Here is a 17,911-nt window from a genome sequence, read left to right on the forward strand (position 1 = left end):
TTTTATTAGCTAGTACAGAGAGAAATTGAAAGAGGAGGGAGACAGAAAAAGAAAGATAGATGCCTGCAGACCTGCATCACTGCTTTTGAAGCATTTCTCCTGCAGGCGGGGAGTGGGGTTTTGAACCTGGGTCCTTGTGTATGGTGGTATGTGCACTTAGCCTAGTGTACCACTACCTGGCTCCTGGAAAAGCATATTTATTTATTTATTATTTATTCCCTTTTGTTGCCCTTGTTGTTTTATTGTTGTGGTTATTATTGTTATTATTGATGTTGTCATTGTTGGATAGGACAGAGAGAAATGGAGAGAGGAGGGGAAGACAGAGAAGGGGAGAGAAAGACAGACACCTGCAGACCTGCTTCACTGATTTTGAAGTGACTCCCCTGCAGGTGGGGAGCCAGGGGCTCGAACTGGGATCCTTACACTGGTGGAAAAGCATTTTTTAAAACACGAAAAGTGTTATTTTCTCTCTTAATTAAATTTCACTGCAATTGCCAAGCTAAAATTCTGCATCCTTGAGGTTGTAATTCTGATCTCTAAGTCCCAGTCACCAAAATATTTTGTGTAGGCAACTCAAGTATCACAATTATCAACATTTGAAACACTACAGTGAAAATACATTCATTTAAGTCCTAGCTCTACCACAAAATAATACTGATTTCTCAGCATATTCATTTTTCTCTTCTAATGGGAACTACCTCGGGTGATTAATCTACTTGGCCTATAGCTATTCACTGTTTCTTTTCTCCTTAAAGAAGTTTTTCTTTTTTGTTTTTTGCCTCCAGGGTTATTGCTGGGGCTTGGTGCCTGCACAACAAATCCACTGCTCCAAGAGGCCACTTTTTAAAATTTATATATTTTCCCTTTTTGTTGCCCTGTTTTTTTATTGTCATTATTGATGTCATCGTTGTTGAATAGGACAGAGAGAAATGGAGAGAGGAGGGGAAGACAGAGAGGGGGAGAGAAATAGACACCCCCATACCTGTTTTACCACCTGTGCAGCGACTCCCCTTCAGGTGGGGTGCTGGGGGCTCGAACTGGGATCCTTATGCCGGTCCTTGGGTTTCGCGCCATGTGTGCTTAACCTGCTGTGCTACCCCCGGACTCCCCTCTAAGAGGCCATTTTTTTCCCATTTTGTTGCCTTTGCTGCTGTTGTTATTGTTGCCATTGATGTTGTTGTTGTTGGATAGGACAGAGAGAAATTGAGAGAAGAGGGGAGACAGAGGGGGGATAGAAAGATAGACACCTGCAGACTTGCTTCATCTCCTGTGAAGTGATGCCTCCCCTGCAGGTGAGGAGCCTGGGCTTCGAACCGGGATCTTTATGCCAGTCCTTGCGCCTTAAGCCATGTGCGCTTAACACGCCATGCTACATCCGACACCCTTAAAGATTTTTATTTTATTTTATTTTTCAAAATCTGATTAAACCCGGGTCTCACACATGCATTTTACCACTGAACCACCTTTCTGGTATAATATTGTTTTCTTTTTTTGTGAATGACTGTGAGGTAAAGGCAGTAAGAGACAGAGAGAGCACAGTACCACTCCAAGATCAGCAGAGCTCTTTTTGCTGTTCCCATATGGCTTCAGGGATTGAATCCAAAGTATCATGCTGATGAAGGCAATGCTTTACTGTGCTCCTGCTTCTCTGACCACCCCAATTTGTTGTTTATCATCTAGCAATTATAGTTTATATAGGTTCTCCAATCCTTGCTTTCTCTCTAGTTCCAGAGCAGGAATCTTGATTAGATTAAATCAGCCTGACCAGGCACATGGTGACTGTTACCAAGTCCAGGAAGAACATCTGACCTAAATTAGTTTAATCAGGACAGAAAAAGATTTATATTTCAATTAGTTGGAAAGCAGCCTTCTCCTCTATTCCCTCTCTTTGTAGTTGGGATCAGTGAGGTGTGTGGCATCAATATGATCAAGAACAGCAGAGAGAAAATGAACCTAGACCCTTGATTATACAATCAGTCAAACTGTACTCTGGTGGCTCAGGACATAGTTATGCTAGAATAAATAGAGATTCCTTATAATTTAGATAGCCTCATCCAGTGTTCTTTTACCTGCAGCCAAATGCATCCTAACTGAAACATTGCCTGTTTTATTATTATTTATTATTATTATTTATTTGTTTTTAGATAAAGACAGAGAAACAGAGAGAGGGTGAAAGACCACAGTGCAGAAGCTTCCTTCAGTGCATTGGGGGCCAGGATCAAACCTGGGTCACACGTTTAGTAAATCACTACAGTATCCAAGTGAGCTATTTCACTGGTTTAGAATATTATCTGTTATGATGTGGTGGAGATAAAATGAAGTAATATCTGTGAACCACTTTTTGGCATAGTGCAAGACAATTGCTAAGCATTGGTTGCTATACTTAAGTTTAGGGTGTCAAGAGCTTATAAATCAGCTCTGGGTAGGGGACTGGCAGTAAGAGTAGAGTAAGGCATAGTGGTATGTGTGGTGTTACAAAATTCAAGGAAAGGGGGTCTGGCGGTAGCACAGCGGGTTAAGTGCACATAGCACAAAGTGCAAGGACGGGCATAAGGATCCTGGTTAGAGCCCCTGGGCTCCCCACCTGCAGGGGTGTCACTTCACAGGTGGTGAAGCAGGTCTGCAGGTGTCTATCTTTCTGTCCCCTCTATGTCTTCCCCTCCTCTCTCCATTTCTCTCTGTCCTATCCCACAATTATATCAACAACAATAATAATAACAATAACCACAACAATGATAAAACAAAAAGGGAAGGAGAAAAAAAAAGCCTCCAGGAGCAGTGGATTTGTGGTACAGGCACAGAGCCCCAGCAATAACCCTGGAGGCAAAAACAAAACAAAACAAAACAACCCCCCCCCCCCCCCCCCGCACACCAAGGAGATGGTCAAACCCAAGAGTATAATAGACTTAAAATGGCCACCAAACTTAGGACATGAAGTGAATCATATGAATTGGGCAAAGAAAACTGTTTTGTAGCAGTGTGCCTTTAGATTTTCTATCTATTGATATTTATTTGAATAGGAAAATATGTTTTTTCAGCAGTTTTATGGTGTTATTTTTAGCGAAGTGCATAAATGCTCTTCACATAATGTTTTTGATAAATTTCGCCTTTGAAATATAGTAAAATAAAAGTTCATTAATTCACAATTATGCAGACTATGGAATAAAGTCTTATTGTAATGAATGAAAATTAAAGTTTTCTTTTGTTCTTATTGGATTTTCATTGTGCCAGGCTAAAAGTTTCTGGAGACAGAGAGGGAGGGAGGAAAGGAGGGAAAGAGAGAGAGAGAGAGAGAGAGAGAGAATCGGCCCCAAGGTACCCCAGCACTAAAGTTTTCCCCAGGGCTGTGGGGGCTGTGCTGGAACCTGGGTTGTGCACATGGCAAAGGAAGTACACCACTACCCAGGTGAGCTTTCTTGGCAGCCAGAAAATTTAAAATTTATTTCAAGAAACAACTTTTACTTGTACAAAATTCTCCTAACAGTTGAAACAAGCTATAAAGAAGTCACTACTTCAAAGTCTAGGAACCTATTTTTTACCAGTAGTTAAGGTAGAATCGTAGTTATATTCTTTGTAAGTGCTGGAGGTGAGAGGTACTGCTAAAGTAGTTCTTAAAGTATAGGAAAGCTGACTGTAGTTTTAAGATGGTCAGACAATTTTATTTTCACCGGTCATTAATTGGGGGCAGAATAGACACATACTTGGTTGATCTTTTTAGAGTCATGCTGAGACATCTCTTTCCAGCACCTCTAGGATAACATTTCTGTATTTTTCTTTCTTTTTTTTTTACTCCCCCTATTTTTCTTACTCATGGTATAAATGCTTCTTTTAGCTCTTTGTTGCCTTATTTTCCAGAGGTCTAACATCTCCTTTAAAATATTTCTACTGGGATTAATTATGAATAATTAATGCAAAATTGCTGTTGGAACACAGGAAAAGAAATAGATTAATTTTTTTTTTAATTGCCACCAGGGTTGTTGCTGGGGCTCGGTGCTAACACTATAAATCCACTGTGCCTAATGTTTGTTTCTTCATTTTTTCTTTCTTTTTTATTTATTTCTTTTTCTCTTTTACTTTATCTGACAGGACATAGAGAAATTGAAAATGGAGGGGGAGGTAGATAGGGAGAGGGAAAGATACTGACAGCTGCAGACCTGTTTCACCACTTTTGAAGCTCTCCCACCCACCTATCCACCCCTGCAGGCAGGGAGCATGAGCTCAAACCCAGGTCTTTGACCATGATAATGTGTGCTCAACTGGTTGTGCCACCGTCCAGCCTCCCTTCACCCCTACCTTGTTCTTTTTTTTTTTTTTTAAAGAAGTAAATGGTTCTCTTCAGTCCCAAATCCCTGGTAAGGCAGAGGTGGACGGGTGCTAAAAATGATAGCTGCGATTATCCAAGGCTGCAGACTTTGGGTACCTGTATGTCCCTGTACAACTAGTCGTTAGCACAAGTCTCCTATGCACTGCTATCTGGATTTTAAAATATCAAACTGAAAAGCATATATAAAAATAAATATTTCTGATGTAACATAAAGTTAGCTATTCTTATGATGCCCTGAAAAACATTTGACACCCCCACTCCCAAAATACCAATGGTTTGTCAAACATATTGTAAAATTGCAGATGACTCTTATGTTTCAGTCCAATATTTCTATATAGTCAGTTTGGTTACATGGGCCAAGTCAACTCAGAACCAAACTGTTAGTTCCAAGTAAAACAGGCACACTAGCTGTTTGTAGATATCTTTTTAATGTTTTACTTTAAAACAAATAATCCCAGTTAAAGAGAGCAAAGGAAATTACATTTTAATAGAAGCTTGAAATGGATACAATATTTCTGATTTATTTGTTTTCAGGAAGTAGACACTTGTATTGTCATATATGACTTTCAGAACTGTTCACTTAAAAGCACATAATTAAACTTCTCTAATAAAACACAGCCATGTTATTTAAGGCAAAAAAGTACCAGCTTCTGGGGAGATAGGTTAACAATTATGTGGTTTCTTAATCTAATTGAATGAAATTACTCATTAATTTAGTTGTTCAGGCTTTTTAATTCCTTATAGTTTTGCTTTGCAAATGAGTATGAAATGTCACTTTGTGCCTGATTTCCTCCTCTTAGACTGTTTGACCTGTAATTTAGGAACTTTCAGAATCACGGAGTCAATGGGAGGTAAGAAAGGCACCTTAGAACAGGAGGAATCGATTTAAAAAAATCAGTGAAGTGTTTTAAACAAAACTTTGAATATACAAATATTAATTTAGCTGCAAAAAATGCAAACATGTAGCTGAGACATAGCCCAAACTTTTTTAGTTAATGTCATATCAGGGATGTTTGCAATTAGGTGTTCAGTTTTAACAACTCTCTACATTGAAGGAAACAGACAAACTTGAACTGAGAAATCATGTAGGTACTCAGTGCTCAGTTTAGTTGTGCTTCAAAACACCATTTGGGACTGACCAATGGAACTTTGCTAAGCATAAATGGAGGGACTGCTGTCAAGTCTACAGAGAGTAACAGAACAGACAGAACCCTACAGTTTTCACACAAGGAATTTTTAACATCCAAGAATTTTTTTTTTTGTACTAGAGTACATTAGACACAAAGTGGCCATAGATTCAGTGTTTTTTTTTCACAACATAATTTATCACATTTTGCTATGATTAAGACCGCAGTGATGTGTGTAGACCTAGTTTCTGAGTCTTTAGTTTTTAGCAATGCTGGAGGGATTGCACTGTGTTTGAGGCCTAAAGAGGGATCCCCAGTACATTCAGAATTCTTGCTGCCAGTGGGGTTAGACCCAGGACAGACTATGTCCAAAAATCAGTGCTACCTAAAGATGCCTCCATCTTCCTTGAATAATATTTGCCAAGTGCAATGTAACTGAGTTTAGATCAATGTGTATGTGTGTGTGTTTTTGTGTGTTCACAACCTCCTTGGGAGGACTTATCACAACTTCAGGGTGTGAGAAGACAGGAGTGGACAGAAAAAATTACATCTAGTTATTTACTAACATTCTGTATATTGAAAGTGAAAATTTCTAAAAAGTTGATAAAATATTTTTAGTTGGGCTGTAAAATTTAGATGCCAAGAAGATACTAAACAAGGAGATCCTGGGAGTGCTAGAATGAAAGTAGAGAAAGATGAGGAAGTTTTAAAATTTTCTGCATTTACCAGAAGGGACAAATTTTTGAAAAAATTGAGAAGTACATTTTAGGTAGAATGGAGAAATTGTTTACTTGGGGGTTGGTGATTAATTAAGGCCTTGTGAAGTTCTGAAGCAAAACAGTGGCAGGGAATGAAAAAATGGCTAATGGAGAAAGATAGTAGAGGGGGTCAGGGATGGAGAAAGCCTATTGGGGAGAGTCTGGGGAAAGGTCGGTCGATACATTTAAGGGTCAACTTTCTTCCTATGGATAGCCAATGATCTTTTCTCTTGGCTACTAGAGATGCTTTAATAGGTAGTTTAGTAGTTAGCATTATTCTCGTGAAAATAAAGAACTCTTTCTCTTCTAAGAACTTCTGTGACTAGAGTTAGTGGAATAGAAGTACTATCTCATTTTTGCTCACCTTTTCTTTCTTTTTTTTCCCCATTATTTTGCAGTTCAACATTTTGGTGGTCTGAGACAATTAGACTAATTTCTAATGAACAGTTGGCCTTTCTTACTTTATGTTAAATATATCTTTTCCCATGTTTCCTTTGGCATTTTTACTGCCATGGTACTGTTAAATGCTTTGATTTGTAAATCCTGCAGGCATTACCTGGTTCGTAGCTGCTAATAAAACAAGAAACAGAACCAATAATTTCAGATTTGAGGGAGTATTCTTGGGGAGAATAGAAAATGTTCACTACAGTACAAAAAGTAAAAGAGGTTCAGTTTAGCCTTTCATATGCAAAATGCACTATATAATAGCAAAAAACCTCCAAGGCCTATTAAAAAAATACCTTGCAAAACTCTCAGTTTATTTATAAGAATAAGGGGTTTAGATTTCCTAGAGACAACAATTTTCCAAAGTCAAGTTCTTTGATTTTGATTTCTTTCTCACTGCCCTTTGAAGGTATGTGTGTGGAGGACAGTCATTTTCTTTAACTTCACCAACTTCCAGTAGCATCTGGATTCATTTCAGACCTTTCCCATCTTGTTTGGAATCAGATGTCTCAGTCCTTGGGACGCTGCTTATCAGTTAGTGGGAATAGCTCTGCACACTCCCCTTTTTTGTGGGCAGTATTGGCAAGACTTGGGAGGTACCATTGCAGAGAGATCAGGCTAAAAGCGCTGGCCATTCTACTCATCAACATTTTGTGTGGAAACTGACAGTTTATAAAGTTGATTCAGCTGTGAGGGAATATGTTATGGAGTCAAATGTGTCAAATATAGTCAGTGTGCCCCACTGGCCCTAAATTTCACTATGCACATTTTCTAATTGAAGAACACTTTCTGTAAAGAAAAATGTAATAAAGATGTGCAAAATTGCTTGCCCACAGTGTTAAATCACCAAAAGCACACAAGTTGGCATTCAAATTACATTAATAATAAAACAGCTGGATAGGAATGGGTTGGCAAATATATCTTAAAACAAGCAGCCATCTCTATTATTCTCAAATCCTGCTTAACTGGACACCGTGTTAGCAGCTGTTGGTAATAGCCTTTGTGTTTAAATATACAGGATGGCCTGATTAAAAGTGTATTTTGTACTTAATTACAAAGCTGAAATTTGAGGGTGTTCACTCCCATGATTTCAAAATACAGAGTCAAATCTTCTAAATGACCAAATCTTGGCATTTCATACACTTCATTGTATTAGCAGTGTTTGGTTTTTGTAAGATTTTAAACTCAAGGTACGTTATTAAGTGATGGGTTAGTGGTGATGTACCTTAGCATTTCAGCCATCCCTAAACATGCATTTTCATGCAATTAAAATATAACGGGCTTAAAGACTGCCTTTCACATTCTTCCTGATTCTTACAATTTCAGCTTTTTAGAAGGGCTTTCAAAATAGTTCATGCAATGATATGTATGGCTAAAGGAACTGCTATGCCTAGAAAGGAAACAAAAAAACTTATTTCAGTTTGACATGAGGCAAGCCGAGGGCATCTGTACTTTTCTCCTGCCTTACAAATGCTCTGAGATGATCGCAATCTTCCAGTCCTTAGTCTGATGCAAAAGCAGATTCCCTGGCTGGTTGCTAAATGGTGTCAAAATTGTCTGTCTCAGTCTCTTCGGGACCTGCCTCTTCATCTGTTATAAACAATTTAGACTCCCTCCACTTGGGATAAAAATCTTGGCTGCCTTTGGAGCCACTTGACTCACTCCCTGAAAGCTGTATATTTAGTTCTTCTGTCGACCTGATCAGGTTTTGTACAGACAAAGATTTGCCCAAATCCTTGGGCACCATGGGGTGGACAGACAATAGAGTTTCTCCTCCCATATCAAAGCTTTTTCTCAGAGAACGGTCCTTGGTCATATTTGACTGTGCAACCTGAACATTCTCCTTGGAGGCAACAAGGCAGGTGGTGACATCAGAACTGTTTTCCTGTAAGCCTGTAGGGTTTGGATGTAGGGTCTCTGACCTGGGCAGATGCTTAATGGTTGGGAGCGGAGGTGGGATCTGTAAGGTTGTAGGGGTTGCTGGCTTGGGTGCTGCATTTATTTGGTTTGCAATGTTGTTGGTGGTGGCTGTCATTGTGGAACCATCACTCTGACTCATTGCCACCTGTGGTGCCTGACTGTGCATAGTTGGGCTAAGTGCGTAGAAAGTCTGAGCACTGAACTCATTTGGCGTCAGAATGAACTGCAGGCCTCGGGAGATGTTGGCACTAGCCGATCTGGATAAGCAACCACTGTTTTGTGCAGAACTGGACAGGTCTTTGCTATCCACAGGACTTTGATAGTCAGAGGTCTGTTCACATTCAAAAGGTGGGATCTGGAATGAGGCCAAAGTAAGGGCTGAGGCAGAGCCTTTCCGAAGAACTTGTTGATATATGTCTAGTAGGCAGTCTAGCTTAGACTCAATGGACTGTACCTAAAAAAATGGAAAAATCATCACATATGAGTATAACCTTTTATTAATAAATATATTTATTTTTAGAATTAAAAAAAAGAAGTCAGTTTGTGTCAATAGTTAGGTATAAAGTATATAAAGTATTGAATGTATTGCAGTCTCTACCATCAGTAGTATCTAGCATCTAGCAATGGCAGGGGCAAGGGAAGACTAGAAGAAAAGGAATGTTTTAGACTCTACATAATCTCCATCATCACCTCTTCCCCCAATTTTTAATAATGGACCATTGATATCTTCAAAGGGTATACAAACACTATAAATAAACAACTACTCACTTCGCCAGCCCAATCATATTGCCTCTCCTAAGCTTCTCCTAAGAAGACATTCTGGGATCCTCCTGCATTTAGGTAGGACTTTAGTTCATAACTAAATCAACACTTTAAATAGCAATATAGATAATTCTTAAATTTAAAAAATAAAGGCACAAAATGCTTCAGAATTAATACTTGGAAGAATGATGATTAAATTGGGGGGAGATATTTGATTTCTGGAAATTTGCCTTTGTGTTAGAAAATATAACCTCAGGATTCTATCTACCATTCAACAGATCATGAAAATTCTAAAGAGGACTTTTTTTTTTTGAGTGATATAAAAGTGAGACCATGAAAATAATAAAAACACAGGTAAGAAACAGACTTTTGTTGCATTATTATTGAAAATGTATAGTCAGCTTCCAGTTTAGGTATTATTGATAGTTAATGATTTAAATAGTTAATTAGTTCCTTATATGGTTGAAATCCAAGTAGTTTAGAGAACACTATATAGAAAGTTTTTTTTCCACTTAACTCTTTAAAATTTATATTCTTTGTCATTATTTTTTATTTAACAATTCACTCTCTCAAGTTTATTACTTTCTAAATGTTAGTCAATAAAACACATTCAATTACTTAAAACAAGTTTTGACTGAAAAATTATGATTAAAAAAAGAAGAAGTCAACATAGTTGAATTGTACCTGTTTTTCAACTTTGACCACCCGGCCAAGCATACTGAGGTCATCTGTGGTTTCATGTTCTGCTGTTATTTTTTCTCGGCTCTTCTTATCTGATGTGATTTGCCCTTTTCCAAGAATTTGATCCACACTGTCAGAAAAGAAGAGATCTGATTAGGAGTGCTGATTATGGAAACTGCCTGAGGCCAGAATGAAATGTCTTGAAAAGGGAAATTAAATGATTGTCTTTAATTTATGTAAAATAAAATAAAATAAAATGAACTTGTTCCAAAATTACTGATGAGATTAATTTCTCATCAAGCTCCATGAGAAATCACTGTGGGTAATCTGGAGGCTGTGGTGCCTCTCTTTGTCTTAGTGTTTCTGTCTGAAAAAGTAGGCTTGGAATGGGGAGACCCCCCACTGATGTTAACAAAACAACAACAAAATGAAAAAAATAAAGAAAAGGAAAGGAAAGAAAAACAACCAATTAACTGCTCATTTTTTTCTAGCCTCAGCTCTGGCCCAGCTTGCCAAGATTATAAATGCTTTTGTGCTCTGTAGCAGACTCTATAGACCGTAGAAATTCAGAAGAGGGAACCATCTCTGTGAATGTATTTAGTAAAGTTTCTTGAAGGAGAAATACTAGCTTATATCTGAAGGATGATTCAGATTCTGACAATTCACTATAGCCAGAGAGTGAAAGCAGCCTAAATGCTCATCAACAAATGACTGGCTAAAGAAGCTATGGGACATATATTCCATGAAATACCACTCTGCAATAGAATAATAATATTGTGGCTTTTGGGACAAAATGGAAGGAACTGGAGGTGACTATTCTTAGTGAAATAAGTAAAGAGATGAAAGACAACTACCAGATGGTTTCACTCATTTGTGGAATCTAGAGAACTGATATACATGAACTTGGGAAAAAAAAAAGACAGGGGGTTCCCGGAAGATGGCGGACTGAGAAGCTGCTAGTGGCTGAGCTCTGACCACATCTCTTGGAAATGGTAGGATTTTCTGCCTTAGTAGGCCAGCCAATTAGGGGTCCTAGCGGTAACACCAAGGAGGTGACTATAACTTAATTTGGGTTAAGAATTAGAGTAGGAAAAAAGGGGAAAATTTTTTTTTCTTCCTTTTAATTTCTAAGTATACCTCCTTCCCTGCCTCCCCCCCCCCCCATAACCAGTCCCTGGGGACCAGCTCCTAGCAGGATTCCCTGCTAGGAGCTCCTTTTCTTTACCAAATTCCTGTCCCACCAGGGAGTATCATTAATTCTAAGTCTATACCCTTCTGAAACCTCTGGCCTTTTTTCTTTCTAAGTAGCCAACCCCCCCCCACCTCACCCCGCATACCTAACTAAATAATTAAAAATAAATACATTAAAAAAACCCTTTCCTTTCACTGCCCTTTTATGACTGTTCTTTTTCTTATCTTTTTCTTTTTTCTCTCTTTCTTTATTTTTCTTTTCTTTTTCTCATTATTGTCATCCTTTCTTCCTTAATTCTACAGCTTCCAAAGTCACAGCCCCCAGCCCCCACACCAACAAACAGGGTGCTTTTCTGAATTCACTGATAAACATTTGGGAATTTCCTTTCACTGATCTTTAATTACAGCTCTTTTTCTTATCTTTTCCCTTCCTTTTCTCTCTCTTGCCTCTTTTTATTTTTATCTTGTCATACACTTCTTCCTTCTTCTTTGCCTTTCTGAATTTGTGAATTATTTTGGGGAAGAAATCTGACTCAAGGTGGACTCTCTATGTGTGTATCTCTGCTCTAGTTCCCTTTCCCCTCTTGTTACCCCTAGAATATACAGTGGATAGTAGATTTGCATAACTGTCTATTCTTGCTATCCTTTCTTTTCTCTTTCTTCTTCACTGGGATTTGGTTACTATTTATTCACGGACTGGAGAAATTGTTTGGCTAACTGGTAACGATTAAACTGCTTCAATACTTGCTTCAGTTGCTACTGTAATTCCTGAGGTTGGTGAGTGCAGTTTTCATAAAGGTATTTAGTACAGTGTTACTTGTACTCAAGACACAACAACTGAGGAACAACAGAGCATAAAAAAAGAAACACATTAATCAAAAAAATGGGTAGATCAAAAACAAATAAAACTGCTACTCCAATGAATGAATACAGGAGCCCAGAAGAAACTACAAATCAGCGAGAAGTAACCATAGATAAGAAAAGTATGCAAGAAATAATAAACTTCTTAATCACAGAAATGAAAACAACATTGGAGGAAAGGAATGGCAGTATTAGGGAAACAACAGTTGAGACCCCCAAGGAAAATACTGATTATCTTGAAGACTGAAAGCTGAAATAACTGTAATGAAGAAAGAAGCTGAGGAAAGGGAAAGCAGACTAACAGAAGCAGAAAACAGAATTAGTCAGACAGAGGATGAGTTAGAGAAAATGAAGAAAGAGGTGAAAGAGCTTAAAAAGAGATTGAGAGACAATAAAAACAACAGAGACATATGGGATGATCTCAAAAGAAGTAACATTCGTATAATTGGCCTGTCAGAGGAAGAAAGAGAGGAAGGGGAAGCAAACATTCTAGAGGAAATAATACAAGAAAACTTCCCAGACCTGAATAACAGAAAGGATATCAAGGTTCAAGAGGCCCAGAGAGTACCAAACAGAATCAACCCAGACCTGAAGACACCAAAACACATCATAGTCACAATGAGAAGGAGTAAGGATAAAGAAAGGATCCTAAAGGCTGCAAGAGAGAAACAAAAAGTCACATACAAGGGAAAACCCATAAGATTATCTGCAAAATTCTCCACTCAAACTCTAAAAATCAGAAGAGAATGGCAAGATATCTATCGAGCCCTGAATGAAAAAGGGTTTCAACCAAGGATAATATATCCTGCTAGACTTTCATTCAAACTAGATGGAGGTATCAAAACCTTCTTAGACAAACAACAGTTAAAGGAGGCAACCATCACCAAGCCGGCCCTGAAAGAGGTTCTAAAAGACCTCTTATAAACAAGAATATCACTATAATACTTGCAATATATCAGAGCAAACAAAAAAAAATTTTTGAACAATGGCACTACAATACATTAAATCCATAATATCAATAAACGTCAATGGCTTAAACTCACCCATAAAAAGGCACAGGGTGGGGGGATGGATCAGAAAACATAACCCAACCATATGCTGCTTGCAAGAATCCCATCTGTCACAACAAGATAAACACAGACTTAAAGTGAAAGGATGGAAAACTATCATACAGTCTAATGGACCACAAAAAAGGCAGGAACAGCCATTCTCATCTCAGACACGATAGATTTTAAATTAAATAAAGTAATAAAAGATAGGCAAGGACATTACATAATTATTAGAGGATCAATCAGCCAAGAAGACTTAACAATTATTAACATCTATGCACCAAATGAGGGACCATCTAAATACATCAAGCACCTACTGAAAGAATTTCAAAAATACATCAATAGTAATACAGTAACAGTGGGATTCTTCAATACCCTACTCTCACACTTAGACAGATCAACAAAGCAGAGAACCAATAAAGATACAAGAGAATTGAATGAAGAGATTGACAGACTAGACCTCTTGGACATTTTCAGACTCCTCCACCCCAAAAAACTGGAATACACCTTCTTTTCAAATCCACATAACACATACTCAAGGATAGACCACATGTTAGGCCACAAAGACAGCATCAATAAATTCAAGAGCATTGAAATCATCCCAAGTATCTTCTCAGACCACAGTGGAGTAAAACTAACATTTAACAACTAACGGAAAATTATTAAAAGACACAGAATTTGGAAACTAAACAACATACTCCTTAAGAACCACTGGGTCAGAGACTCACTCAAACAGGAAATTCAAATGTTCCTGGAAACTAATGAAAATGAAGACACAACCTATCAAAATATTTGGGACACAGCTAAAGCAGTACTGAGAGGGAAACTTATAGCCATACAATCACATATTAAACACCAAGAAGAAGCTCAAATGAACGACCTTACTGCACACCTCAAGGACTTAGAGGAAGAGGAACAAAGGAACCCTAAAGCAACCAGAAGGACAGAAATCACTAAAGTTAGAGCAGAAATAAACAACATCGAAAATAAAAGAGCCATACAAAAGATCAATGAAGCCAAATGTTGGTTCTTTGAAAGATTAAACAAAATTGACAAACCCCTAGCCAGACTCACCCAACAAAAAAGAGAGAAGACTCAAATTAATAGAATTGTAAACGATGCAGGAGATATCACAACTGACACCACAGAAATCCAGAGAATCCTGCGAAACTTCTATGAAGAACTATATGCCAGCAAGCTAGAGAATCTAGAAGAAATGGAACATTTCCTAGAAGCATATGCCCTTCCAAAACTGAACCAAAAAGAACTACAAAATCTAACCCAGAGCCATCTACAAATTTAATGCTATCCCCATCAAGATCCCAAGCACATTTTTTAGGAGAATAGAAAAAATGCTACAAATGTTTATCTGGAACCAGAAAAGACCTAGAATTGCCAAAACAATCTTGAGAAAAAAGAACAGAACCAGAGGCATCACACTCCCAGATCTCAAACTGTATTATAGAGCCATTGTCATCAAAACTGCTTGGTACTGGAACATGAACAGACACACTGACCAGTGGAATAGAATTGAGAGCCCAGAAATGAGGCCCCACACCTATAGACATCTAATCTTTGACAAAGGGGCCCAGACTATTACATGGGGAAAGCAGAGTCTCTTCAACAAATGGTGTTGGAAACATTGGGTTGAAACATGCAGAAGAATGAAACTGAATCACTGTATTTCACCAAATACAAAAGTAAATTCCAAGTGGATCAAGGACTTGGATGTTAGACCAGAAACTACCAGATACTTAGAGGAAAATATTGGCAGACCTTCTTTCTGCATACATTTTAAAGACATTTTCAATGAAAAGAATCCAATTACAAGGAAAACGAAGGCAAGTATAAACCTATGGGACTACATCATATTAAAAAGCTTCTTCACAGCAAAAGAAACCACTACCCAAACCAAGAGACCCCTCACAGAATGGGAGAAGATCTTTACATGCCATACATCAGATAAGAGTTTAATAACCAACATATATAAAGAGCTTGCCAGACTCAACAACAAGACAACAAATAACCCCATCCAAAAATGGGGGGAGGACTTGGACAGAATATTCACCACAGAAGAGATCCAAAAGGTGGAGAAACACATGAAAAAATGCTCCAAGTCTCTGATTGTCAGAGAAATGCAAATCAAGAAAACAATGAGATATCACTTCACTCCTGTGAGAATGTCATACATCAGGAAAGGTAACAGCCACAAATGCTGGAGAGGGTGTGGGGTCAAAGGAACCCTCCTGCACTGCTGGTGGGAATGCAAATTGGTCCAACCTCTGTGGAGAACAGTCTGGAGAACTCTCAGAAGGCTAGAAATGGACCTACCCTATGACCCTGCAATTCCCCTCCTGGGGATATATCCTAAGGAACCCAACACATCCATCCAAAAAGATCTGTGTACACATATGTTCTGGGCAGCACAATTTGTAATAGCCAAAACCTGGAAGCAACCCAGGTGTCCAACAACAGATAAGTGGCTGAGCAAGTTGTGGTATATATACACAATGGAATACTACTCAGCTGTAAAAAATGGTGACTTCACCGTTTTCAGCCGATCTTGGATGGACCTTGAAAAAATCATGTTGAGTGAAATAAGTCAGAAACTGAAGGATGAATATGGGATGATCTCACTCTCAGGCCAAAGTTAAAAAACAAGATTAGAAAAGAAAACACAAGTCGAACCTGAAATGGAATTGGAGTATTACACCGAAGTAAAAGACTCTGGGGTGGGTGGCTGGGTGGGGAGAATACAGGTTCATGAAAGATGATGAATGACATTGTGGGGGTTGTATTGTTAAATGGGAATCTGGGGAATGTTATGCATGTACAAACTATTGTATTTACTGTTGAATGTAAAACATTAATTCCCCAATAAAGAAATAAATTATTTAAAAAAATCTAAATGTACTAATCACAGACAAAGAAATTGAAACCGTTATTAAGAATCTCCCCAACAACAAAAGTCCTTGACCAGATGGCTTAACAAACGAATCCTACAAAACTTTCAGGAAACAGTTAGTACCCATACTTCTGAAGCTATTCCATAAGATTGAAGAAACAGGAATACTCCCTTCTACCTTCTATGAAGCCAATATCACCCTGATACCAAAAGCTGATAGGGACAGAACAAAAAAGGAAAACTACAGACCAATATCTCTGATGAACATAGATGCCAAAATATTAAACAAGATCTTGGCCAACCGAATACAGCAACACATCAAAAAGATTGTCCATCATGACCAAGTGTGATTCATCCCAGGAATGCAAGGTTGGTTCAACATCTGTAAGTCAATCAATGTCATTCACAACATCAATAAAAGCAAAGCCAAAAACCACATGATTATCTCAATAGATGCAGAGAAAGCCTTTGACAAAACCCAACACCAATTCATGCTCAAAACTCTACAAAAAATGGGAATAGATGGGAAATTCCTCAAGATAGTGGAGTCTATATATAGCAAACCTACAGCCAACATCATTCTCTATGGACAGAAGCTGAAAGCATTCCCCCTCAGATCGGGGACTAGACAGGGCTGTCCACTGTCACCGTTACTCTTCAACATAGTATTGGAAGTTCTTGCCATAGCAATCAGGCAAGAGAAAGAAATCAAAGGAATACAGCTTGGAAGGGAAGAAGTCAAGCTCTCACTATTTGCAGATGATATGATAGTATACATAAAAAGACTTAAAGAATCCAGCAGAAAATTACTGGAAGTTATTAGGCAATATAGCAAGGTATCAGGCTACAAAATCAATGTACAAAAATCAGTGGCATTTCTTTATGCAAACACTAAATCTGAAGTAGAAGACATCCAGAAATCCCTCCCATTTACTGTTTCAGCAAAATCAATCAAATACCTAGGAATAAAGTTGACCAAAGAAGTGAAAGACTTGTATGCTGAAAACTACTAGTCGCTACTCAAGGAAATAAAAACTGATACCAAGAATGGAAAGATATCCCATGCTCATGGATTGGAAGGATAAATATCATCAAAATGAATATTCTCCCCAGAGCCATATACAAATTTAATGCAATACCCATCAAAATTCCACCAAGCTTCTTTAAGAGAATAGAACAAACACTACAATCATTTATCTGGAAACTGAAAACACCTAGAATTGCCAAAACCATCTTGAGGAAAAGAAACAGAAATGGAGGCATCACACTCCCAGACCTTAAACTATATTATAAAGCCATCATCATCAAAACAGCATGGTACTGGAACAAAAATAGGCACACAGACCAGGGGAACAGAATTGAAAGCCCAGAAGTAAATCCCCATACCTCTGGACATCTAATCTTTGATAAGGGGGCCCAAAGCATTAAATGGAAGAAGGAGGCTCTCTTCAATAAATGGTGCTGGGAAAACTGGGGTGTAACATGCAGAAGAATGATATTGAACCACTTTCTCTCTCCAGAAACAAAAATCAACTTCAAATGGATCATAGACCTAGATGTCAGACCAGAAACAATCAAATACTTAGAGGAAAACATTGGTAAAACACTTTCCCACCTACACCTCAAGGACATCTTTGATGAATCAAACCCAATTGCAAGGAAGACTAAAGTAGAAACAAACCAATGGGACTACATCAAATTGAAAAGCTTCTGCACATCCAAAGAAACTATTAAACAAACAGATAGACCCCTCACAGAATGGGAGAATATCTTCACATGCCAGACATCAGACAAGAAACTAATCACCAAAATATATAAAGAGCTCAGCAAACTTAGCACCGAAAAAGCAAATGACCCCATCCAAAAATGGGCAGAGGATATGAACAAAA

At 38.1% G+C, this 17,911-nt stretch overlaps 1 protein-coding gene across 2 annotated transcripts in view; it reads right to left on the bottom strand.

The window, feature by feature from the left end:
* Window positions 1–4,782: 4,782 nt before the first annotated feature.
* KCNQ5 (potassium voltage-gated channel subfamily Q member 5) overlaps window positions 4,783–17,911 on the bottom strand; it is a 615,123-nt gene continuing 601,994 nt past the window's right edge. For both annotated transcript variants that reach the window (XM_016191137.2, XM_007529720.3), the window contains 2 exons: window positions 10,020–10,146; window positions 4,783–9,027 (listed from right to left, as the gene is read on the bottom strand). In XM_016191137.2, coding sequence (XP_016046623.2) covers window positions 8,191–9,027; window positions 10,020–10,146 — 964 coding nt within the window. In that variant the 3' untranslated portion in view covers window positions 4,783–8,190. The remainder of the gene's footprint in view (window positions 9,028–10,019; window positions 10,147–17,911) is intronic.

Source organism: Erinaceus europaeus, chromosome 4, assembly GCF_950295315.1.
Source record: "Erinaceus europaeus chromosome 4, mEriEur2.1, whole genome shotgun sequence".
Classification (NCBI taxonomy): Eukaryota; Metazoa; Chordata; class Mammalia; order Eulipotyphla; family Erinaceidae; genus Erinaceus; species Erinaceus europaeus.